At 41.6% G+C, this 25,693-nt stretch overlaps 1 protein-coding gene across 4 annotated transcripts in view; it reads left to right on the top strand.

The window, feature by feature from the left end:
• RASAL2 (RAS protein activator like 2) overlaps window positions 1–25,693 on the top strand; it is a 246,919-nt gene that overhangs the window by 32,488 nt on the left and 188,738 nt on the right. The window contains exon 1 of one of the 4 annotated variants that reach the window (XM_075936875.1): window positions 23,900–24,180. The exons of the other annotated variants lie outside the window; for them this stretch is intronic. Coding sequence (XP_075792990.1) covers window positions 24,129–24,180 — 52 coding nt within the window. The 5' untranslated portion in view covers window positions 23,900–24,128. Of the gene's footprint in view, window positions 1–23,899; window positions 24,181–25,693 lie in introns of those variants that run through there. 4 annotated transcript variants of the gene reach the window in all.

The raw sequence follows: 25,693 nt of genomic DNA, 5'->3' as shown, positions 1-25,693 counted from the left end.
TCTTCCCCCAGTGCCCCCAATTGCTTGATGGCCAGGGACACTCTATGCTCTCTGCAATGTTAGAAAACTTAAGAGAAATTTTTTCTCTTATGGAATTAATTCTGCATAACTACCTTTTCATAGCATGTATGGGACATTTGTGAAGGGGAGAGGTAGGTAACTGACATTTCTGTATTTGTGCAAGCAGCAGCTGTGCCAGCAAACTTTATTTTACAGCTTTAAGTCTGCTGTCTTCTAGCTATATCCCTCAGCTGTTACTCACTGTATCCCGGGGGAATGCATTGCCTTTAAGTTTCTCATTGACTCTTATAGCTATGATCATTTGTAAGTATGGAATCAAGTTACATGTGAAATTAGTAGTTCAACATTCCCTTTTATTTTTAATTTTAATATAAATATAGTTCTAATAAACACCATTTTGTAGGCCGTGAAACATTTATCTGCCACTCACTCGCCTGAGGACTTAAGCCCAGAAGCTAGGTGAAAAAAGTACCTACTCCACCACTTCTCTTGCAGTTTTAAAGGAATTAAACAGTAGCAAACTTTGACAGTATGTGGCAATTATTTTAAATTTAGAAATGTGGATAACTTTTTTTTCTCATTTTTGTTGCAACTTCCATTCTTATTTGGATTCATTCTCTCCCCCTTACTCCCCATCTTTATCTCTTCCTGACTTGATTTCACTCTGCTTCCTTTATTTTACCTCTATTTACACTCCCTTGTATTTTTCTCTTTCTAACTCAGGGTCTCTGTCATCTTTCAAACTTCTTTAAAATCAGTCTCCAAATGACCGGGGCTTTTTGTTCTTTTGATTAATACATTTCTTGTTTAGACTGAAAGATTCTCAGAGCAGGGGCAAGACTTCTTGTGAAGCCCCAGGTAAGCTTCTGGATTGTTTAAAATCTACCATCCTAAACATTCTGCTGCACCTTGATTTTCCACATCTTCAACTGAAAGTGTTCAAACATGTGCCAAAGACTGAAAGGCCAGAGACCTAAACTAAGATGCAGACCTTGCTGCCTTCGGTCATTGCCTAAGTGTGAAGTCAAGCCGCTTCCTCTGCCCAGCTGCTTCAAAAAGGCGCCTTTGAAAATATGTTCACTTTTCTGTTGGATTGGTGTGTCTGGTCATCAGTGTCAGGGCTGGATTACCCAATAGGCAGACTAAGCATGTGCTTAGGGCACCAGCAAAGCAGGGGCACCACAAAAAACAATTTTATGGTATAGTATTGTTTTTATTTTGAATTACATATGGGGGGGCACCATAATCTTTTCAGTGCTTAGGGCCTCTAAAGATCTTAATCCAATAGTGGCATTTGCACTCTTTCTCCACTCTGCCCCTATTTCATTAATATTACTCATTGACAAAACAACTTGTTCCCAGAGGGTTCTTGAAGGGCTGGTTACAGATTAGCATTTGAAAATTCCCTTGGCTTATCTCCAGCTTTGTTCTGTAGGTATAACTGGGGGAAAGAACTTTCCATCTTCATGAAAATGGAATCTGAGACATCCTCAAAACTCAAGGGGAACATTATTCCTTCAAAAAGCAACTTGGCTGAAATATTGTTACTTTTGTGGGAGACTTGTATAGGAAGATATGTTACGCCATCAAATTAACCTGCTAATGGGTAGCTGCATTACATTACCTCACTTCTCAGATGTCTGTTGTTCTACTTAGCCATATTTTCTTCCTTTCCATTCTATACTTTTACTTAACTTTCAAGCAGCCTTAGTTAAGTACCACACTAAATCCTAATAATAAACTATTATTTATTAGTGTGGTGTATACAGGCAGTCCCCGAGTTACGTGGATCCAACTTACGAACGGGGCTTTTCTCTCCCTGGAGGGCACGGGCGGCGGGACCGCCCAGACGCACCGCGGTCCCGCTGCCTGCATCCTCTGGGGTGAGAAAAGCGGCTCCGCGGCTCCCTGATCTGCTGGGGGGGGCCTGGACAATGTGTTCTGTTATCCTGGTCACCAGTACTGAGAACTGTGAAGATATCTGAATTCATTGGTAAAGTGAGGGGGCTTTGTGAGTGTACTCTAGCTCTGCCAATCCAAGTAGTACAACGTTTTGTACAGTATCATAGAATCATAAAACCATAGAGCTGGAAGAGACCTTAGACGGCCATCAAGTCCAGCCCCCTGCTCTAGGCAGGACCAATCCCAATTAAATCAACCCGGCCAGGGCTTTGTCAAGCCGAGACTGAAACACCTCTAGGGATGGAGACTCCACTACTTCCCTAGGGAACCCATTCCAGTGCTTCACCACTCTTCTAGTGAAATAGTTTTTCCTAATATCCAACCTGGATCTCTCCCACTGCAGCTTGAGCCCATTGTTCTTTGTTCTGCCATCCATCACTACTGAGAACAGCCTTTCTCTAGCCTCATTGGAACCTCCCTTCAGGAAGTTGAAGGCTGCTATCAAATCCCCCCTCACTCTTCACTTCTGCAGACTAAACAGACCCAACTGCCTCAGCCTCTCCTCATAAGTCATGTGCTCCAGCCCCCTAATCATTTTGGTTGCCCTCCGCTGGACCCTCTCCAATGCGTCCACATCCTTCCTATAATTGGGGGCCCAGAACTGGACACAACACTCCAGATGTGGCCTCACCAGAACCCAGTAAAGAGGAATAAACACATCTCTGGAAAAACTGGCAATGCTCCTCTTAATGCAACCTAATAGGCCATTAGCCTTCTTGGCTACAAGGACACACTGTTGACTCATGTCCAGCTTCTCATCCACTGCAATCCCCAGGTCCTTTTCTACAGAACTGCTACTTAGCCAGTTGGTCCCCAGTAGCAGCTGTTTAATGCCCAGGAACACTGTGTGCTTGGCCTCCGTTGTGATTGCTGTGGAGGGGGAGAGATTGGGAAAGAGGAAAAATTCCACAAACAAGTAGGCAGAGAAAAAACCCCAAATTCTTGCTAGCTCAAGCAGTATTATGGAAAGTCCCATTTTGAAGAAAGAGGAAGTAAAGAACCCAACTTGGTGATGAAGGATCCCTAAATATGTGGACATCAGCTGTGTTTATCTCCTTAAAGGTGAGCTGGAAAGGAGGAGTGTGATTTGAAGAGGTACTGTCCCTTCTGGAAAATTTGATGCGTGCAGATTTGAATGGTTGCAAACAAAATTTGAATATTTTTTAAAAAAAATTGTAAATCCAGGTTCTGTCTAGGATGGAGGACTGATTGACAGAACGAATGAAACATTACAAGAGCCATGACTCTGAAAGTTAAGCAACTGAGAGGGGAAGACACTTGATTTAAATGACTAACACATTTGACAAAGGAAGTCTTGGTTAAAGGCCATATCCTTGCTAGTGAGCTTATTGCAACACAGCTGTAAGGTCTCCCTTGTAGTCACTCCATGCTGATGGCAGAGCATCTCCTGCTGACACAGCACTGTTCACACTAGGGATGTAAGAGAGTAGTCGACTACCTGATGATAAGTCTATGCTTATTGCTCCCCCCACCATTGCCGCCTTTGTGTCAGAGGCAGCAAGGGGTGGGGGAAACAGGAGCTGGTGCCTGGCGGGCTCTTACTACATTTAAAATGCAGAGCTGCAACTGGGGTACCAAATGCCGCCCCCCCCCCATTCAACTAACTGGTTAGCTAAGTAATCTCAAGTTAACATTTTTAGTTGACACCTGTGCTTCTGTTGGTGTATCCTATGTCACTCAGCGTTGTGGGTTTGTCTCACTCCTATGTGTTACATAAATTATACTGACAAAAAATGCCAATGTAGACACACCCAAAAATTCACCATTCTTGCCCCGCAGTGAAGGATCTGAGGCCTGTAATAAATATCCCTGACACCTCCCAGTGGTCCTCCAGCTAAGCCAAGGAAAACCAAACTTAACATTCCCAATATTGCTGGGGGAAAAATCACCTCACCTCTTCTTCAGCAAAGCAAAAAAGAGGCACAAACCCAGTATTTTTTATAAGAATCGTTTGCAGGTCACCTTTTAAATTGCAACTTAATTAAATTAAAACTTAATGGGCAGCAGGTTTAAAACTAATAAAAGAAAGTTCTTCTTCACACAGCGTGTAGTCAACCTGTGGAACTCCTTGTCAGAGGAGGCTGTGAAGGCTAGGACTATAATAGAGTTTAAAGAGAAGCTAGATAATTTCATGGAGGTTAGGTCCATAAAAGGCTATTAGCCAGGGGATAAAATGGTGTCCTTAGCCTCTGTTTGTCACAGGCTGGAGAGAGATGGCAGGAGATAAATCGCTTGATCATTGTCTTCGGTCCACCCTCTCTGGGGCACCTGGTGCTGGCCACTGTCGGCAGACAGGACACTGGGCTAGAAGGACCTTTGGTCTGACCCAGTACGGCCATTCTTATGTTATGTTCTAACTGTTTAATAATACCTTTTGTAGTCCCCTCTAGCCCCTGAGTTTAGCACCTAAAGTAGTAGAATTTATTAATTTGACATCACAGAAAATAAAAAGCCATCACTCTTTGTGTTAGTATGTTATGGAGCAATAATTGCATAATTTATGATTGGTTTTGTTTTGATTTATTGGTATAATTCAGACATTCTTAAGCATGAGATCTGTTTTCCGAAGAGGAGCACAACCTCTTAAAATAAATTTGCCCAAAGGACTGCTCTGACTACACAATCTCTGTGTTGCTACTGCACAAAACTGTTTATCTTGCCTCCCAGCAGAACTAATGTAAAGGAAGAAAGAACAGGCCATTGATAACAGTGCTTAAGTCGAGTGCATTGGGCATATTCTGCACATGTGCTCATCACTTCTTGAGCGCTGATGCTGACTTTTAGGGTCACAGAAGTGCTTTTTTATTACATCCAGCAAGTTTGTTCTTGCACAGATGGAAAATCTCTAAGTTGCATATGTTTCATATTTGGACTGAACTAGAGGCTACAAAATAGTTATCCATCATGGGGGGGGGGGGGGGGGGGAGATTCTGTAAACTCAGCATCATTCTTTACATTCTTTTTACCACTTTGTTTTTCCTCTCCCTTCTTCTGTTTCTTTTTCCCTTTTCTTCTTTCTTCTGTTTTGTTCCATTTTGCTTAATTAATTTTTTGGGGGTAGAAGCCTTTTCTCAATCTCTTTCGTGCCTTCTCTTTTGGGCCTTTTTAGAATAAAATTAGTCAACCTGAGCATGGGGAGTTTTCCTTCATTCTGTATATCTGAGTCTTTTAAGAGAGTCTTTCCTTTGCTCTCTCTCCCGAGTCTCCCTCATACCCCTTTCCTTACCTGCGCTTAAACTTGTGCAACAGATTTGATAAAAATGTGCAGCCCTTTAATTGTCCATGTTACATGAAAGTAATTCAGCATGATTAATGAACCACAGTCTGTAGCTTTCAGTCAGTCTCCAAGAAGTTTCCTGTTTGCCTGGAGTTTGGATTATTCATTTAACAGTTAATGGAGGCAATGAGAACATCAGAAACTCCCTGCAGCCTGCATTTGGAATGTGCCAGCCTGCCACATGCTGTTGCGCACCAGCCACAAATTCTCTTCCCTCTGCTGATGATGGCTCAATTTCTTTTCAAAGGCACTTCGCAAGTTTCAGGTTTCCCACATTCTAAGTTTAGCCTCTTGTCATTTGTCTGGCTCAGGTTGCAATGTGAATAAAAGGAATCCTCAGGGTGTCTGTCCTGGCGGGCGTGTGCAGCAAATAGTCTTGCTCTAGACTGCGGGGCTCTCCGACTCTTCCATATCAAAATCTTTGTTTAGACTGTCCGTAAACTCACGTGGCCTCCTTAATCATTTCTTCTGTTTATCACATTTTAAATTACTGCACCAAATTGAGAGAAACTAGTTCAGCCAGCTTGCGCATGATGCAGGATGGGAGTTTTACGCCTTTGTGCTTTAGAGGAATTCCTCTGCCCCTTGCTTTGAAAGGCTATTCAGCATTATTTTGCAAGTCTCTCGTAAGATGATGTTGCTTGTGCTTTCTGATATTTCAGAGATGATGCATTCAGCTTTCCATGGAAAATAAATCAACGCCGGGGGGAAATAAACACAATAGTGAAATGTGCTTTTGTGGGAAGTGTGGCGTAGCAGGTCATGAAGCCTTTCATTTGTAGGGGTGATAGGAACTTGGCCATCTAATTCAATTGAGTCCTTGGGGCAGTGATAGGAGACCATGTTTACAATTTGGCTCAGCAGTTAGCTTGGCAAACCCAGGTTTACAATGCAGGGAGGAGGCTCATGCATGGGCGTGGTCTCAACAGGAATGTTAACACGGCATTGTGAACAGAGGTCTATGGGGACCCATGTTTGAGCATCCAAGCTGGGTGCAGAAAGAACGGAGCTTTAGAAAAGGGATTGGGGTGAAGGAGGAAGTTGTGACTTAGGGCAGGGGACTAAGTTGCAGGGTTCTGGGATGTGACCCAGGGTAGCAGGGGATTGTTATCTGGGGCAGGGGATTGGGGGGACCAAATCTGGGAGGGGGTATGGATTCAGGAGGGGGTAGAGGGTTTCGGTATGTGTGTGGGGTGGGAAGCAGAGGGTTGGGGAAGGGAGGGGCTGGGGTGCCAGAGGCAGGCTCTGGCTGGGAAGCGCTTACCAGCAGAAACCTGAGGCAGACTCTCTGCTGCATGCTGCTCACTGCTCCACATGGCTCCGCCCCAGGCATGAGGGGGAAGAGGTCGAGTAGGACGGGAGAAAGCTTCCTACGCTACCCCTGCCCTCAGCAAAAATTCTTGGCTCCTATTAGCTGGAAACTGAGAGATTGGCCAATGGGAGCTAAGAGATTTTGCTGGTGGGCGGGAACAGCTTGAAAAGTCTCCCTCCTCCTTCCCCAACTGTCCAGAATGCAGAATAGTTGGCTTTTTAAAGCATGAGCTGAATTCTGCTTAAGGGTTCAAGGTGAGGTGGCTGTGGGCCGGATCCGGTGGCTTGACATGCCAGATCTGGCCCGCTGGCAGCCTCTTGCCCACCGCCGCTTTAGACCCAAGTCACAATAGGACTCTGCTTCTAATCCATCCCTCCTCCTCCTCCTTCAGGCCCCATCAGCAGGGTCCTAGGACCCGCATCCTGAGTACTTGCTGACTGCAGTCTGATTGATTTGTGTGTGGATGGGAGCGGGGCTTGGGCTCAAACCTGAGTCAAAGCCCAGGCTGACTGTACAGTGTACACATACCCGCTGAGTTCCTGAGCTCAGACATTGTTTCCTTCCTCGAAGCCAGAAGGCTAGCAGGCTTTTCTCACAGTGGTTGTTTTCTTGACCTCTTAATCAGTTGTCAGAGTCAGTCAGGCCATCTATAGCTTTTCAGTGTTGCCTCTCAAAACGAGGGTTCTGAACATGGGCAGCGTGTGAGCCCTGCATATGGAGAGGCTCGGAGTGAGTGCTGGAAGCTTTGTAGAAGGGGGGAAGCACTGGTGCCCAGATGGTGGCTCTAATCCTGTTCTGCCTGGAGGCCTGCCTGTGCTTGGTCTCATCCCCACTTCCGCTTGGCCACCTGTCCCAAGGCCACCCTGCCTGTCACTCACTCCTCTCCATCTCCTCCCCCAGAGACCCACCCCATCACTCACTTCTTTTCATGCCCAGTGGGTGTGGGAGCCTCGGGGGAAGAGGAGAAGCAGGAATGGAGCCGTGGGGTGGAGTGCAGGCAGAGCTATGCCCCAAGAACCCTTTTGGCAGTGATGCTCCAAAGACAGGGCCAGCGCACTTCAAAGGGAAGCGTGCCACATTTTGCATGGTCAGGCTTGGCTTCCTGTGCCCGTTGTCCATGGTTCTCAAGGGGCCACTTCCATCGCCTAAGCCTTTATTAAGTTGAATATTAATTAGCCCCTGAATTCTGGTTAGTTCTGCGTTGCTTCAAGGATATGCTGTTGTACATTTGCTCAGCAGACATACTGCTAACGGAGTGTGTCTGGAAATGGCATTCAGCACTCACACTTCCCAAGTGAGATGGGCTTGGTGAGTTACCTAGAGGATCCAAATGGGATACACTTTAACTAGATCGGGTGCATACACAAAAGGAAATTCCATCTCTTCTGCTTTTCCCTACTGTGTCTGAGCTTTGGCCTAGCAAGACCCATTAGCCACTTATTTATTTTGGTTCCTTACTGGATGCAGGCAGATTAAAAAAAGATGCATTTCACTTCATTGCCTTCTTTTGTGATGTTTCATATATTCCCACTCAGGTTACCAACTTCGTAATATTTAAAAATTAGCCCTGTACCTCCTCCCCCCCCAAGCCCTGCCCTCCATTCATTCTTCTTCCCCTTTTCCCCCTTTGCTCACAGGTTTTCTTTTCTACCCCCGCCCACCTCTACCTGGTCAGCAGGGACTTGCCTGCGGAGGTAGGGCTGGGAATTGCAGCCTCCTAATGCAGTTAGGAGACAGCCACAGCTGGCGCATGTGCTGACCTGACTCCCTGTACCCCCCTGCCTGGCACTGACCCTGTCCCCTTTTTGATTGGACTCTCCAGTTGTAAACCAGACATTTGGCCACTCTCATCCCACTTACATTCTTGTAGTAACTACTCTAAAATTTGTTGCCATTAAACTAGTGTGACAGTAACTGTAATGACACCTTCTGCAGTTACAGATAATTGGTCTATCTTGCAAGTTTTGCTAAAACCAGAGACCAAACCCTGAGCTTCAGTTCGGTTTCAGAAAGTGGAAAACTAAATGTGACCACAGTCCCTAAATAGAGGGCATCTTTTGGAAATCAGTTTATGGGAATCCACTACTAATCTGTGACTGTCACTTGTTAGTATTATTGCTGGTGATGATGCTGCAAAATGATTAGGTATTTTAAAGTTTTTTTTTAAATATTTCATTTGTGAGTTTTAATACTTTGAATGTCATCAGTGGGCAGCTTTAGAGTAAGTGACCATACTGTGTGCATGTGCAGAACAGGGTTTGTGTAATCAGACAAACCTTTCTGCTTTCTACTCCTGATATAAGAAGAAATGGACTGAATTTAGTGAGGAAATGCATCGGAAATCCTCAAAGTATTAATGCATCATTGATTTCCTATGGTTGTGTTTACTTGCAGATCAGATTTTGTCTCTTGCAAAAGGCTTTTCTACCCCTTGTTTCAAAAGCAGCCCCCTACAGCCGTTCACACTGAGGGATGCAGTTCCTGCTGGCTCTCTGTCATTTTGCCAGGCGTGATATTTCTCTTTCAAGCTTGGCTGGATGCATTGAATTCTCTCACTCTGTTTAAGTTAGATAGGGTGCTTTGAGAAGCTGTCTTTTCCACTACTGACCATCTTTCCACAGGCTGGGCGTGCTCTGCTATATCCTGCTGCGCCAATTAAATCTCCTTGCTGAACAATGCACAGCACAGTCAGCTAGCCTCCTGGTCAAACCCATGACAGAGACTAGTTGTTTACTAGAGAATCACAGCAGGGACACATATATCCCCTGCTTGCTACACTTCCTGCCACCCCTCTCTTCTGATCACTCATGCCAGAGACTTAACAGAAATCTTTGAAATTTCCACTCTTCAAAAAGTTATTTTCTAGCCAATAGGATGATAAATAATTATTTAATTGTAACGGCTGTTGCAAATAATTGTATCTAAATGACATCTTTTTCACAGCTGGACGACTGAAATAACTGCCTTGTGATGTACTGCCAGAAGTACCTGATGTTTTAAAAGGGTTATAAATTAAAAATGTTCAATTGTCTTCTGACCCATTAGAAAATATTGAGATGTGTAGATCTCTCCTCTTTCTTTACCCTGATGAAGAGTCCTGGGAAGCACAGTGAGTGATTTGACTGATTGTTTATATGTAGTAGCATTAATTAGTGGATCACATTCCATTTTCTTCTGAGGCCGAATGTCTGTGTTCATGGAGGTTAATCACGAGAACACTCTGAAAAAGGAAGTTCAGGGCCTATCAGAAAACAGATGCAGGGAAAACGGCAAGTCATTGGGCTGGGTGTTGGCTTTTTTTCTTCAAAAAGTGTATCTGTAGGGGATGTCCTTCCTTTCTGGTAAAGCTTGCTGAACTTGATTGAGATGCATGTGGAACCTCAATCCAAAGATTACTTCAGACTGTACCTGCCTTTGTGGTTAAGATTCAAAGCCACTATAACATGTTGCTGGGGATACCCAGAGCTGTGAGCCACTGTGTTAGCTCTGTGTCTCAAAAAGAGTGAATAACATAGCTGGAGTTGACACATAGGGTTGCATTACCATAGGGTCTACACCACAGGAGAAATTCTCCCATCCACTTACCTTACTCTGCTGGTCAGGTTGACTGGAGAGTGATCTGCTGTCTATTTGGTGGGTCTTCACTAGACCTGCAAAATCAACTACCAGCCGAACAATCTCAGAGTGTGGATCCTGGCTGTGGTGTAAATGTGGCCTGAGTATTATGTAGCCTGAGTGCTATGCCAGGAAACTAACAATCTGTCTTCCTCACCAGCAACTTTTTAAAACTCTACAAGCCTTCACCTTGTCTAGCAAGTAACAGTCAGTGACACCTTGTCTTTCTGCAAAGTACAGCCCCTATCACTGTACGTTCTCCGAATAAATTAAGTTTGTTGCTCTTTTAAAGAGTCAGTACACTGCAGCTCATTCATTTAACTGGTGGTTAGTGAATTGACTTCAATCACAGCATCGAGTTGGTTTATGGTTAAAAATGTTTGACAAATGTCATAGATTTTAATGGATACTATGTGTAAGGAGTAAAGATAAGAAGGTAAAAACAGAAAGATCTCCACCATTAGAATCGTTTTTCCATCTTAACAAGCCCCAGCTTTTGTTCAAGTTATTTTCTTCATCAATCTTCCTTTGCCACCAATAGCTGATTAGCTCTCAGCCCGGGTCCCCACAGTGTTCACAGCACTGTTTTTCCTTCTCTTCTCAGTGAAGAATGACCTCTGGGTTCACTCCCCCTCTCTTTATAGTCCAGTAAACCTTTGAAATGGATCCCCAAATAAAGTTTCTTTTCCCTACTGGATGTGGACGACCTTCTGTCTGGCGAAGACTTAGTGTTGAATCTCGCCTCTCCCAACAGGAGACGTGTATAATGCATACTTTTTCTTCTTGCAGCGTCCAATACAAAAGAATAGCCCATTGAATTTGGCCATGCTGGGTTTGAGGTGTTGCTGTCTTTCCTTTGTCTGGAGAAAAGCAGTTTATCAGCTCCCACTGACATGCCTTGTTCAAACACTTTTTAATCACAAACTTTAAAGCCTAATATCAGTGAATGTGCCTGGCTCCACATATTGCATTGTCACATACATTTCATGATACTATTGACCAATGCAGTGTTAACTTTCATATGATACCACACAAGGCACATTTTGTACATCTTTGCAACAATTTTAGGATGGGAATATAGGGATGCCTAGGGTCATAGCCACATATAGAAGAAGCACAAGTTCCAGAGCTTGAAATGTAGCATACTACTCCAGCTACCCAATGAGGTGAAATCTCTGCTTTGTAAAGGGTCTTTTACAAAGTTCACCCCAAAGTCATTTGGGTATGCTGGAGGAAACAAGAGGTTGTGAGTCTAACTTTTAAAACAGAAATGTCACTAGCCTTATACTAGTCAAGGGAGAGATTTTTGAGAGTGCGGCTTTCTAAAATTTAAGATTGAAGTCTTAATTCTATGCCTGTAGGCTTAGGCCATTGTTGTCAAAGAAGTTTAGAATATAACACAAAACTTAAAGGAAGTCACTGAAACGCTAATATTGGAGAAATGGATTTAAAAAAATCGAAGTGCATAAAAATATTCAAATGTTATGCATGAATTGAAGCCTACAGATTTCTTTTCACCTATGTCTTAATTGAAGAATCTTAGAAAATAGGAATGCATTGATTGGTCAGTGCCAGTGTGACAGAAATAGCATGAGCGAAGGAACAGCCTTGCCTTCATATGGTAAAAAAATGATCTGGTTACAGCAATAAAATTGCCTTCAAATAGGGATGCCAGTTGTCCGGTTTTGAACCGGACAGTCTAGTATTTGAGCTTTCTGTTTGGGAAACAAATTGAAAAAATATAAATGAGAAAATATAAATGTCCGATAGTGATAGAAATGTAGCTGTGTTAGTCTGGGGTAGTTGAAGCAAAATGCAGGACAATGTAGCACTTTAAAGACTAACAAGATGGTTTATTAGATGATGAGCTTTCGTGGGCCAGACCCACTTCCTCAGATCTGAGGAAGTGGGTCTGGCCCACGAAAGCTCATCATCTAATAAACCATCTTGTTAGTCTTTAAAGTGCTACATTGTCCTGCATTTTGCTATAAATGTCCGGTATTTTCTAAATAAGATGTAATGTAGATTGTGATGTAATGTCAAGTGTGTCCAGTATTTTTGTTGAAACCATCTGACAATCCTACCTTCCACTAGTAGGATGGGTCAAAAATGAAGGCTACGTTTCTTGTGTTCAGTAGAACGTCACAGTTACGAACACCAGAGTTAAGAACTGACCAGTCAACCACATGCTTCATTTGGAACCAGAAGTATGCAATTAGGCAGCCATAGAGAACCCAAAAAAAGGAAATACAGAACATTACTGTGTTTAAACACAAACTACTAAAAAATAATGGGAAAGTTTATAGAAATTTTACAATGGAATAAAATTGTTTCTATGCTTGCTTCATTTAAATAAAGCAGCATTTTTCTTCTGCATAGTAAAATTTCAAAGCTGTATTAAGTCAATGTTCAGTTGTAAACTTTTGAAAAAATAACTCTGAACAAACCATTCTGGTTGCAAACATTTGAGTGAGGAACAACCTCCATTTCCAGCTATTCGTAACTCTGCTGCTCTACTGTAGTCTCAAGTAATGAATGGGGTTGCCATCAAAACTGAAAACATGAAGGCTCTTACATACATTGCAAGGGACCAAAGAAGATAATACGAAAACTATGGTGTATCCGAAAGTGAACTGCTCCTTTGGATTTGTGTGAGGCACTGTACCTTACAGAATATTACAACAGACCTGCTTTATGGACAAATGCACCTTTGACATGTCTACATCTGAAATAATTGATGTTTGATATTTAAAGCTTAAATACAATTGTAGAATCTCTCCTGTATTTCAAGCTTAAACTGTGACAGTGCTTGTCTTATACAAGATAACCCTTTTTTATGTTGATTCTTTTTTTTAAATAAACCCTTAAACACCTTTATGTTTTGGGGATTATTGAGCCTTCACGAGGCAAGTAGTGATATTCATATTCTGAAAATGATTGATGTTTAAAGGTGAACAATGATTTAATTGTAAATAGAAATTCTGGGTGTCTTACTAGTAATCATACAAATATACCCACCCTAATCGACCATACACTTGATACATTTGATTATATCTGGTTCTTGTAATCTTTTTACAGTTTAATGTAAGCTCTAATGTCTCCTAAACAGGCAAGTCCATTGTGTAAATTAATATTTTTTTACCAGTATTTCAACTCTTCTTTCCATATATTAGATGAAATTGAGTTGGGAAAGATGTCTTGTAAAATAAACTGGCCTACATACCAACATTCTGTGAGAATATAAGGGAAAAGCCTGTCACTAATTCTGTCAGAGGAAATGCCTGTTTTAAACCTGTACAGGGGGTGGGCAGCGGGGCGGTAATACTTTTGTAGATAACCTGTAAGAGATTAATTTGGTTTCTGGTTTATTGTACATCCATGGAAGGATTTTTGTAAGGGTTCTGTCTTTGATACCCTATCTCTGTAATCCCACAGCTATAGAAAATAAAATCAGTTTTCTTTTACTGAGGTTATGAATTTTGATTATGATTTTATTGGCTTTGAAGGATATGGTGGATGTAACTACAGAGGACCTGATATATAACATGGCAGGGGAATCCGAAAACTAGGTGATGCAAAGAGGAAAACTTTACCATCCAACTTTGCAAGGTAGAATTAAGAATAGGTTATGTGGCGACTATATGTAATTGTCATAGGTCCTTTATTGTACCTAATTTGATATAATAAAATTCTTTTGTACTATAGGATGGATGGCCTTATGTATAAAGTTATGGCTCCTTGAGCCTTTCTTTTTATGCTTAGTTATACTTAATCTTGCAGTAAGGGAGAACTGTTGTTTAGACTTTTGCTTTCCAAAGATCAAAAAAATGCTTCCACTCTGTATGGACCAAAAAACACCTAGAGGCAAATGCTGATAGGGACATTCCAAAAATAAAGGATGAGGAAACTTTCTTGCTGGATGTTTATTAATGTTCTTAGCATTTAGCTATGGATTTGAAACCGGGGTTTCCCCTCTTGTCAATCTTCCCCTCTCTATCCACTATGTTTTTTCTGTGAACTGACTTTTTGTGCAGGGTTGCTGATGTGATTTGCTCTCCAGGCCATAAAAATTAGAAATGAAAAAGACCTGTTTGTTCATCTACTTCAGGGGTGGGGAACCTCAGGCCCGGGGGCTACGTGGCCCCCGGCTTGCCTGGATCCAGCCCCTGAGGCTCAGCATTGGGGAGCCCTTGCTGGCGCTCCAGGAGGGTTGCCAGATGGTTTCAACAAAAATACCGGACACACTTGACATTACATCACAATTTACATTACATCTTATTTAGAAAATACCAGACATTTCTATTTTCTCATTTATATTTTCTCCATTTGTTTCCTGAACAGAAAGCTCAAATACTGGACTATCCGGTTCAAAACCAGACATCTGGCAACCCTACGCTCCAGCCCCCTTGTTACCTACTTGCATGGCTGGAGCACACAAAATCTACTAGCCTGGTCCCCTCCTAGGCTCTGGTGTGTAAGGGGAACGTGGGGAGTCTCACTTGTGTGTAGCCCCCCAACCCAAAAAATGTTCCCCACCCTGCAAAAATTTAGCTGCTGGAATTGTGAATATTGAGTGACCCCTGCTATAAGACAGGGATATAACTTTTGATAACTTTGTCCCACCTCATGTGACTGGGATGAGGAAATAAAAACCAGTCTCTCTTAGCAGCACTACTTTGTGACATTCTTTAATAGAGAACCTGTACAAACTCTGCCTCTTTTTTTCTTCTTCTTTAAGGCTTGTGTTGTTTTGATCTTCCTCTTTCTTTCCTTCTGTGGCTGCATGATTGCTGTGACTATTTTCTGCATATAAGAAAGCACTGAATGTATTGTGTTTACGTCACAGATACTGGAGCCACAAGTAAGGAAGTAAACACACTTAGGCTTTGTCTACACTTCTAAAATTAAAGCGCAGCTGCGGGGGTACTTTAGAGCGAAAGCATGGCCACCTCAGAATCATTGGGAGAGAAGTGCTCCTACTGCTCTGTGTAAACCACCTGCATGAGGGGAATAGCTAACAGCCCCGGGAGCCTGTTTACACTGGTGATTTACAGCACTGTAACTTGCTGGGCTTGGACTTGTTTTCACACCCCTACCCCAGAAAACTGAAGCACAGTAAAGTGGCAGTATAGACTTAGCCCTAGTATTGATTTCATTGAAAATATGCTGCTGGTGTGTTCACATGGAATTGTCAACATTGTTAGACTAGCCTCAGTGTAGCTTTGGAGGTGGCAATGATGGAATACGGACGAGGTGAGAGAGGACAAGGGTATTTTTATCACTGTAACCCAACCCTGCTCAGACAAGGTTGTTGAGAGGTGTGATGGGGGAGGCTTTCTTGCCTTATGGAATTATATAAAAACTGGTAGGCTTAAAAGCTCAAAAACCACAATGCATTATGGAGCGCCAGAGGTGTTTGGGTTTTTTTTCCCCCTTACACTTCCCTTCACTTCCCAGTGAACTAGCATACTGAAAATGTCAGTAAGTTTGGTCATGGGGATGGTACGGTCCACACTGAAGACTGGTTCATTTAAAGATGGCAAATGAATATGTTTTCCTGTCCGTCGGGGTAATATTTGGTCATCTGGTTGCTTAAGGTTGTAACAGAAACTTTCCCTCTAAACTGTATGGCTTCTTGTTTTGCTAGTTTTTTGATTGAGATGTGTGCTTTGGGAGCTGTTGGTTACTGCTGTCAGTTGTGACTGAACAAAGAGGTGGGGGTGGGGACAGAATGATGGCTATTAAAATAACTAAAGTCAAATTTTCCCCCCTGCTGATCTCATTTGTCTTTTGACTTCTTCATAGCCATCGTACTGGATCAAAGCAGAATGTGCCATGATGCATTGCTTATAGAAGTCATCATTAATTATCAATATCATGTGTTTGGGCTTTTAAAATATTGGATGATTGCCACACATCTGTTTTTTATTTTAATGTAAAACATGAATTGTAATGTACATAACTAAGGGTACGTCTAAACTACATGCCTCTGTCGGCAGAGGCATGTAGATTTGTTTGTTCAGCAAAGGCAAATGAAGCCGCGATTTAAATGATCGCGGCTTCATTTACATTTACATGGCTGCTGCGCTGAGCCGACAAACAGCTGATCAGCTGTTTGTCAGCTCGCGTGCTAGTCTGGACGTTCCCTCTGTCGACATCAAAGCCCTTTGTCGGCAGCCCCGGTAAACCTCATTCCACGAGGAATAACGAGGCTACCGACAAAGGGCTTTGATGTCGACGGGGGGAACATCCAGATTAGCGCGCGAGCTGACAAACAGCTGATCAGCTGTTTGTCAGCTCAGCGCGGCAGCCATGTAAATGTAAATGAAGCTGCGATCATTTAAATTGCGGCTTCATTTGCCTTTGCCGATCTGTCTAATCTACATGCCTCTGCCGACAGAGGCATGTAGTCTAGACACAGCCTAAGATTGGGGAGACGGCACTGATCATGGGTGTTTGGTTGTCTGGCTTTGTACCACTCCTGAGGAAGAATGGAGCAGCAAGCCACTGCAATCATATAGCCTGTGCACGCAATAGATGTTTTTTTCTGAGGAACTGGCCTACAACCGTGGAACTACCTTGTTCAGGGACTAAGAACATCTGTGCGTTTTTGCTGCTTTCTGGTGAAAATGTAAACTGCATTTCTCTGACTTGAGTGTTCTTACACAACATAGACAACATGTTCATGTATTCGTCCTTTTCTCCTGTGGTGAGAAATGGAGAGGAACTGTTGCCTGACATAGTGTAGTCTCCTTGTTTAATTATGGAAGACACTTGAATATGATGGTGATTGGCATCATATCAGAGCATACACAGAATGCATTGCCCCCATCACAGTGTTAAAGTAAATAATTTCAGGCTCTGTAAGTACTAGTTCACTTGGATACGTATAGAAAAGAACACATCTATACTGTATTTTGTTGAAGAAATGCTTCTGAGTTATTAAATGTAATTGAAGTTAGGAGTCCTTTCCCATTTTACAGATATTTCCCTAGAAAGATTCAGCAGGTACTTTCAGAAGACTGAAACACAGATAGGCAGATAAACCTTAATAGGCAGTAGGTTTAAACAAACAGAAGGAAGTTTTTCTTCATTCAGGGCACAATGTGTGGAACTCCTTGCCAGAGGACGTGGTGAACTTTAACAGGGTTCAAGAAAGAGCTAGATAGATTCACGGAGGTTAGGTCCATCAACAGCCATTAGCCAGGATGGGTAGGAATGGTGTCCCTAGCCTCTGTTTCTCCGGAGGTGAGTGACAGGGGAGGGATCACGTGAGGATTACCTGTTGTGTTCCCTCCCTCTGGGCCATCTGGTACTGGCCACTATCAACAGACAGGATACTGAGCTGGATGGACCATTGGTCTGACCCAGTACGGCTGTTCTTATGTTCAGATTGTATTGTATACAGCTGACATTCTTTTATACTACTAAATCTTCTGCAGAGAAATACTAGATTTTTCTCATCCATCTTTGAAAAAGGACAAATCTTTGATGAAAGAAATATGTAAGGAGAGCTAGCAAACTGAAGTTTATTGTAAGTTTGAAAATCTAACTTCGGGGCCTCTGGGGAGAGAGGCTGTTCAATTTCAGCTAGCATGCAGTGCAGGGATAAGTTTTACATTCTTTTTCCTTTTTTTCGCCCAACATCAGGAGACTGTAAACCTGAAACTCAGCGTGCTTGAATGATAGTATTATGCACTTTCTATTACAGGATTATAGCCTAACATGAGGCAGGCCTGAGGAAATATTTAGAGTGGGTAAGCAAGTGCAAGCATGTTCTTCCACCCCTTTTGTGTACGTTTTTAAACCATTCTGTTCTTTTTCATAGAAAAGTATATTTTGTTTTGTTTTTAAAGAAGGCATCTATTTTACCCAGATTTCCTACAAGAAATTAAGAGGGGCCTGGCGCACCTTTGGAGGGAGAAATGGTGCATTATGGAAACAAATACTAAAGCATACAAGACACCAGAAAATCCAGAGGCGGTAACTAACCAACAGTAACGGCTTTGACCCCAGGAGCTGAACCACAGTCACTTTCCCTGAAGCGTGTTAAGGGGCTTGGGTGTAATTTTGTGTAATTTTGCTAGTGTCTCCCTCTATGATAGATGGATGAACCTTTTGCTTAAATCACTTAAAGCCCATTTCTGATCTGCAGACTTTTTTTATCCTACTTTTCACCCCTGAGCATGTTTCTCCTCCTCAGTCCTATTAATGCATTTATTTGGATACTGAAGTGTGCATGTACCTTGGTGTAGAAACTTTTGTTGAAACCTCCTGGCTTTAGTTGAGTCTCCTTCACTGCATCTGATAAAATGCATTCATGACATGAGCCCAAATTCATGTTAAATGGTTTTGAGAGTCATATTAATAATCTGACTAAACTGTTTTCTTTCCTAAACCTCAGTTTGCAAAGGAAGCTAAATTGTATAGAATGTGTGTTTATAGGGCTGTTTGTGTAGAATAAATAAAAATAAATAAACCTTGACATTTTATAGCTTTTGATGACAAGTCTATGGGTGAATCTTTTTAGCAAAGATCACTACAGTGAATTAAATTACATGTTCTGACTTCTTACATCTGAAAGCCTTAACTCATTTAACTACATCAAATGCAAATTCCATGGCACGCAAATATCACTTCTCTGTTTCAGAGTTTTAGAATGCTTGATGCTCCAGTTTTATCTCTCCACAGCCCTGCTCTGTGGATTAGACATTTTGTTCGGATGCTATTAACAATTTTTGTTAATGAACTCTGCCTTCTGTTAGGTGTGATACTGCTTGCTAAAATCCCAGTGGTGGAGCTTTGCAGAGACAATCTGTGAAGAAAAGAAAAAAATGTTTATGGTAGCCCTTGGAGTACAGTGGCTTCAGCAGATCCACACGTACTTCCCATTTATGTTAGTTTAAGTTAGTTGGAAGAATGGACGTAATGGGTGGGAAGGGTTGGCTCCATTTTATACTTGTCTAGTCGTATCCCAGGTTGATTCTGCAAAGACAATATGTTTAAAGGAAATTGGTAACTAAACCTTTCATTCTCAGGAGGTCTGGTGCAGTTTTCCTCTCTGCTGCTGGAGGGACATCAGTTTTATTGCATTGCTGTGTGTCATACTGCCCAAAAGAAACATCTAACTTTGGCTCCAATAAACACACACCAAATATTTTTCACAAAGATTCATCATGATCAGAGGCTGCCTGATGCCTTCAGAATGGGATAGTGCAGACACCGGGGGCGGGGGAAGGGAGGGGGCTATGAGTTTGTGCTAACAGTGGACAAAAATTTGCTCCAAGGAGCCAGAACTCACAAAAAAGTCTGGGGAAAAAAATCATTAAGTTTCTCAGATCAGATTCAAACGGGCAGAATTCTGCTTCACTTCTCCCCATTGGAGAGGATCTTCTTTCACCTCCTTTCTTTAGAGGGTGACTAATATTCATTTCTGTATAACAAAAACGTCAACTGTCTGGAAAATAAGTAATTTGCACGTGCTTGAGTTGTTACAGAAATGTAGCTACTTGTATCAAATGTGAAAGAAAATTCTTAATTTGTGACTGACTATACTCCATTGCCTATTTACCTGTTGTAATAATCTGCAGTATACTTACTTCTGCACACTGAGATTGATAGTTGTAACTGATGCATGTCTTTTCCCCTCAGTGACTGACTAGCAGCCTGGACTTGGGATGGGAGGAGAACTAGGGTGCTCATAGTAGATCTCTCGTTTTAATTGATATATGCTCATATCACAAAAACAACTCTCCTGATGCAGCACCTTTAGCAACAGTCTCAGCAGAGAAGCCAAGGAGTAAATGGGCTCAGAGGTTGAACTTCTGGCTCATTCCTAGAAATGGTACTATACCTGCATCATGAACCAGTGACAATGTGTTGTGTGGAGAAACCTGTGCTGCTCTTGGCCCAGTTTTTCCCTCTTCTGTGGTGAAAATGCTGACGTGTCTGTCATTTATATTTTTTATGGGCATTCAGTATTCTTAGCCCCAAAAGACCGATTTCATGCATGTTTTTGAAAGGATCAAAATGTTGCTTAGCTGGCTTTGTAAGTACTCCACTTGCAGTTCCAGTCATTGTTAAAAATACATATTAGGATAGGAAGCTTGTTTTCTATAGTATGGTTGTCAGGTGTCCAGTTTTGAACTGGACAGTCCAGTATTTGAGGGTTCTGTCTGGGATACAAATTGAGAAAATACAAGTATTTTCTAATTAGGTAAGTTTTATTATTATTAGGAGTATCAGTACGCAGTTGCGAACTGCCTGGCTGGTAGACACGCTCACTGTACGTGAGAGGGGATGGTGCCAGGGTGGGAGGGAATCCCTGGGGCCAGACTCGCTCGTGCTTCACCGGGACCATGTGCGGGACGGACAGTGCCCCAGGATCTGCGTGCACCCGGGTCAGTCCCGCTTCCTGCTGGCTGATTCTCTCCCCCCGCTCACCTTCCCAGCCAGACCTGCTTCCTGCTGGCCGGTTCCCCCGGCCCCCTTTCCTGGCCGGTCATATCTTCTCTCTCTTCCCCCTCTCCTCCCCGTGAGATCAAGTGGGTCTAGTATTTTTTTTTAAGCCACCTGGTAACCCTATTATAAGCATTTGTCGTTAACCAAAAAGCACTCAGTAAAGTAAAATGTCCTAAGTGTGTGTCTTATTACTGACATCGGCCATCCATAAGATTCAGATTTTTTAAATACACGTCATGGAAAATCAAGTTCAAAATAGACAAATGGCATTTTCTCCAACTTTATGCATGCAAGTATGTTTACCCATAGTTATCCACTTGATATCCATAGTGCTTTTTTAGTGCTTTTTTATGTTTAATTTGGCTTAGAGGTAGTTTTCAACTGCACAAAGAAAACACAAATTCATTTTTAGAAGGGTTAAATGGGATAAACTGGAAGCAGCCAGATTGCTTTGGCCAGACTGTATCTGAAGGAGACTGTACTTGAAAATACTCTTTAAAATAATTATTTCACAACATGAACAAGTTTTGACAGTAAATCCAAACATTTGATAGATGATAGCCCAGCTTTATCCGGTTTTAATTACCTTATACAGAAGGGCTTTGCTAAACTATATCCTGTAAGCTTTTTCTAATTTCGGCTGAATGGCCTTAGAATTAGTGTCCACAATTATGTACGTTATTTCAGCAGTGGACCAAAAAAGATCTTCCGTGTTGTATTGGATTGTTGTTGTGAAAACTCAGTTGTTCTGTACAAGCTGCTATGAAAAGAGTGTTAAAAGTGTACCCATCACACACTCAAATGTCAGGAAGTTATAGGTTTAAGGTTGTACCATCTTAATTAACTTTTCACCCTTGTTTTGTATGGAATTTGTATTCAGCTGCAATTTTTTCTACTTTTAGAGAAATTCTGTATGTAGCCTAGTGTGTACTATTATGTTTGCGAAAGATAGTCCAAGAGTATTGTGTGTTGTATACATGGGGCGGGGGGCTTGATCAGAGTCGGGAGGCCAAAACTGGCCACCAGATCACAGGGAGGTGTTTTCAGGCTCGGGAGCCTGCTATAATGTTTTAATTAATATTGTGTGCTTTATCATTAATGAAATGTGTTCACAGCTAAGTTAGCTTCACAATTAACTATTTCATCCCCTGAATTGCATAGGCTATTATGAAGGCTGTGCTCCCAGCCCAGATTAAAGTATGTAGAACATGGTCACGATCGGTGTTAAGTAGATGAGAGAAGTGACTTGGAAAAATGTTCCTTCTGATCTTGGTAGAGACTGAGAGAGAACCATGGGTTAGAACACATAGTGGGTAGGATCCCTGCAACTTTAAACAGTTTTCAGTATTAACTTAATTCAGCTAGAAGCTGAAGTTATAGAAGTTATAGCTCGGCTAATTAAAAAAGCATGAACAGACAAATTAAATGGATTAACTTCCTGCCTGTGTCTCTAGATTTTAAACAATTTAAAGAGTTCATGCCTGAGTCCTTTTGACTTTGGCAGTTACTTTCTAAGACAATTGCAGGCAGTGGCTAGTTCCTCTTTGAGCTAAATCCAGCTTTTTCCTGAGTAAATGCTCAAAAATAACCATCTCTGCCAAATTACAGCTTCTTAGCCGTCAGCTTTCAACAGCTTTGCAGAAATAAATGTCAAACTCTAATAGCCAAATAATGGCGGCATTAAACCTGGCTAGTCTTGAGGAAACTGCAATTGAGTTTATTCCCTGTGTGTATTGCTTTTAATTTTCCTGAAATTAAGCTATGATGGACACATCCATTTTTGTTCCTTTCTCTCCTTCCCGCCCCCAAACCTAGGTGATCTTGTCTTCACTCTAAAGGACCTTAATTTGCAAGCTTTAAATATAGATTTTATTCTTCCCTTTTCACTTGTGTGAAGTTGAGTGTTCTCCATGCATTACTAGTCTCTTTAATTGCTGTTGAGTATTTCATACTATTTATTCTTTCTGCTGGTGTATATCCTATCATATGAGACTCCCTTCTTTGTTGAAATAGATCATTTTTGTTCTATCTAAAAAGTGTTTGTAAGATCACAGATTTTTTTCTTACCAGAATTACCCTGGAATGTTTATTGTCTTGTTCACCTGAAAATTCCTGTAAGGGATGTGTCAGCTCCTGACTTGGATAACTTAATGGCTAAGCAGCAAAGAGTGGGTTTTTACTTTTAAGCTGCTATTTCAATCTTAAAAAAAAAATTAAGAGAAGTAAAAGGCCACTCACAATTGGAATGGACTTATCTCCTTACACTGTGGAATCTGTCAAAATAAAAGTATATTTGATTTGATTCATCTTACCATGGTGGCTACTGCTTCTTAGTTAAGTGTATTATTTGGTGTACCATTAACTGTGTTATTTGGTGTACCATTTAGTGTATGTCCAAGGACAGACATTTCAAATATATGGCCATGGGTGGGATCTGACCTGTGTGAATTATTTATGTGGCCCCCATGACACATTCAGGCGGTGCAGCATTTAAATGTTCTTGCGTAAAAAAACATTTCTGGCCCTCATGACTGCAGAAATACTTTGCATATGGAGGGCCAGGTGTAAACTGACACCATTATGTCTGCCACAGTCTTCAGAAAGCCTGAGACAAACAGCTCAGAGGTGAACTCATTTTGGGGATATTCTTCTAAAACCTAATGATGACACTTCAGTGTCAACGTCAGCTATTCAGTTGTTGATCTTGATGGATACTACCGGACAGATGAGATGAACAGAGTGAGAGAAATGGTGAAAGTAAGATGGGGAAGAAAAAGAAGCAAAGTGCAGAACTAGCAGTGGCCCACTGGGAAATGTTTTTTTCACCGAATGTGACAATGAGATACTGAATAAACAAGTTTAGTTACTACAGGAAGGCTATATTCTCCTTTCGATATTTATGCAAACCTTCCAGTGACATAGCAGGAGAGCTTTTGTGGACTGAGGAGACTGTAAGTCCTGAATTTATTTCCTGGCCCTCTCCTCTGCATGAGTTTGGCATCCTTGTCCTAGCAGCTAGTATGTTGAATATAAAGAACACACTGATAAAACAAGTTCATAAGTTACCAGTTATGGAAGCTCCTTATTCTCTTGATCTTCATATACAACTATTCCTACCTAATAATAAACTAAGTTTTAACCCTGGGAAAATCTTCTAATACTTTTTCTGCTGCTTCATATTAATTACAAGTTTACTGTTTCAAGTAGTGTAGTATACAGTTTTCCTTGCTTATTTATCTTTCCATTTTTCTTGGAAAGCGCTTTGAACATTTGCACCAGTGATCTGGAAAAAAAGAATCTGTGCTCCATAACACTAACACAGCAGACCAGATGTAGTTAGATTATAACAGGGAAATACTTCTGTTGATTTAGAAAGTGTAGGAAGATGATGAAGTTTGAGCTTCAATAAGAGGATGCCTTAACATTTTCTCAAAATGTTCCTTTTTGTTTTATTCAGCCATGCAAAACCCTGACTTGCTGACATGCCATGGGCATGTAATTATTTTTAAGGGTGAGTGAAATGTAAATATTATTTTCATTATCATGCAGTAGATAGTGGGAAAGTTAATTTTGTGCCCCAGTTTAAATGTAGTTGGCAGTTTTGCAAATCTGATTTAACTTTTATGTGATGTTTGTCGAATTCATCCGTATTTTAAATATGGAAAACACGTTGTTACATGGCACTCAGTGTAATACTGTCCAGATGGTGAGATGATCTTGCCAATGAGAGACTCAAGAATTCTGAAGCATTTGTTAATTAAAAATTAAAACGTTTTGTACTGAGTTATCATGTCAACTAAATGGTCTGAGAAAATAATTTGGCCTGAGCCCAACCTACCCCACCCACAGGCAGGTCTGTGCTTTCTAAATAAAGAAGGGGTTTATGAGACCAGTGTGTACACTCTCACTAAAATCATAAGATGATTTGTGAAGGATTAATTTATGGATTGATTTTTTTTAATTGGAGGAAATTATGTGGCTGGAATTTATACCCTGCATGGGGGATTTGTGTTTTAAGACAAATACAGATCAATGCCAGTTTTTTCTGTTACATTGCTAAATCCAGAACAATGTCTGATTACATGAAATTATGCTTTTTATTGACTGAATAAGCAGTGATGGAAAGATGGCTTGCTAGAGGAAAAGTCTAAGTGTGCTTTACAATTTGGGAGCTTGTTTCCTGGCCTTCAGCTGTACAGTGCTTGATCTGGCCAATACAGGATTGGGACATTCCCAAATGTATGAAACCTGTGGCAGCACTGAGAGATCTTTTGAGTGAATTGCAATAAATAAATAAATAAATAAATAAATATCCGTTTAATTCAGCAGTGTGCTCCATAGCGCCACTAATCATGCTAAATGAAAGAGTCAGGACAAAATAGCTAAATATTCACTGATCTACCGGCGGAGTGTTGCAAATATACTATAAAATAGGCCAGTATGTTCCATGGTAGCTGCTGTATTACAGGTAGATGCGGATCATAGAATCATAGACTAATAGGACTGGAAGGGACCTTGAGAGGTCATCAAGTCCAGCCCCCCGCCCTCAAGGCAGGACCAAGCTCCATCTACACCATTCCTGACAGATGTCTATCTAACCTGTTCTTAAATATCTCCAGAGAGGGAGATTCCACCACCTCCCTTGGCAATTTATTCCAATATTTGACCACCCTGACAGTTAGGAATTTTTTCCTAATGTCCAATCTAAACCTCCCCTGCTGCACTTTAAGCCCATTACTCCTTGTCCTGTCCTCAGAAACCAAGAGGAACAAATTTTCTCCTTCCTCCTTGTGACACCCTTTTAGATATTTGAAAACCGCTATCATATCCCCCCTTAATCTTCTTTTTTCCAAACTAAACAAGCCCAGTTCATGAAGCCTGGCTTCATAGGTCATGTTCTCTAAACCTTTAATCATTCTTGTCGCTCTTCTCTGTACCCTTTCCAATTTCTCCACATCTTTCTTGAAATGTGGCGCCCAGAACTGGACACAGTACTCCAGCTGAGGCCTAACTAGTGCAGAGTA

This window comes from Pelodiscus sinensis, chromosome 9 (genome assembly GCF_049634645.1).
Source record: "Pelodiscus sinensis isolate JC-2024 chromosome 9, ASM4963464v1, whole genome shotgun sequence".
In the NCBI taxonomy this organism is placed as follows: domain Eukaryota; kingdom Metazoa; phylum Chordata; order Testudines; family Trionychidae; genus Pelodiscus; species Pelodiscus sinensis.
This window is presented reverse-complemented; position numbering and strand designations above follow the sequence as displayed.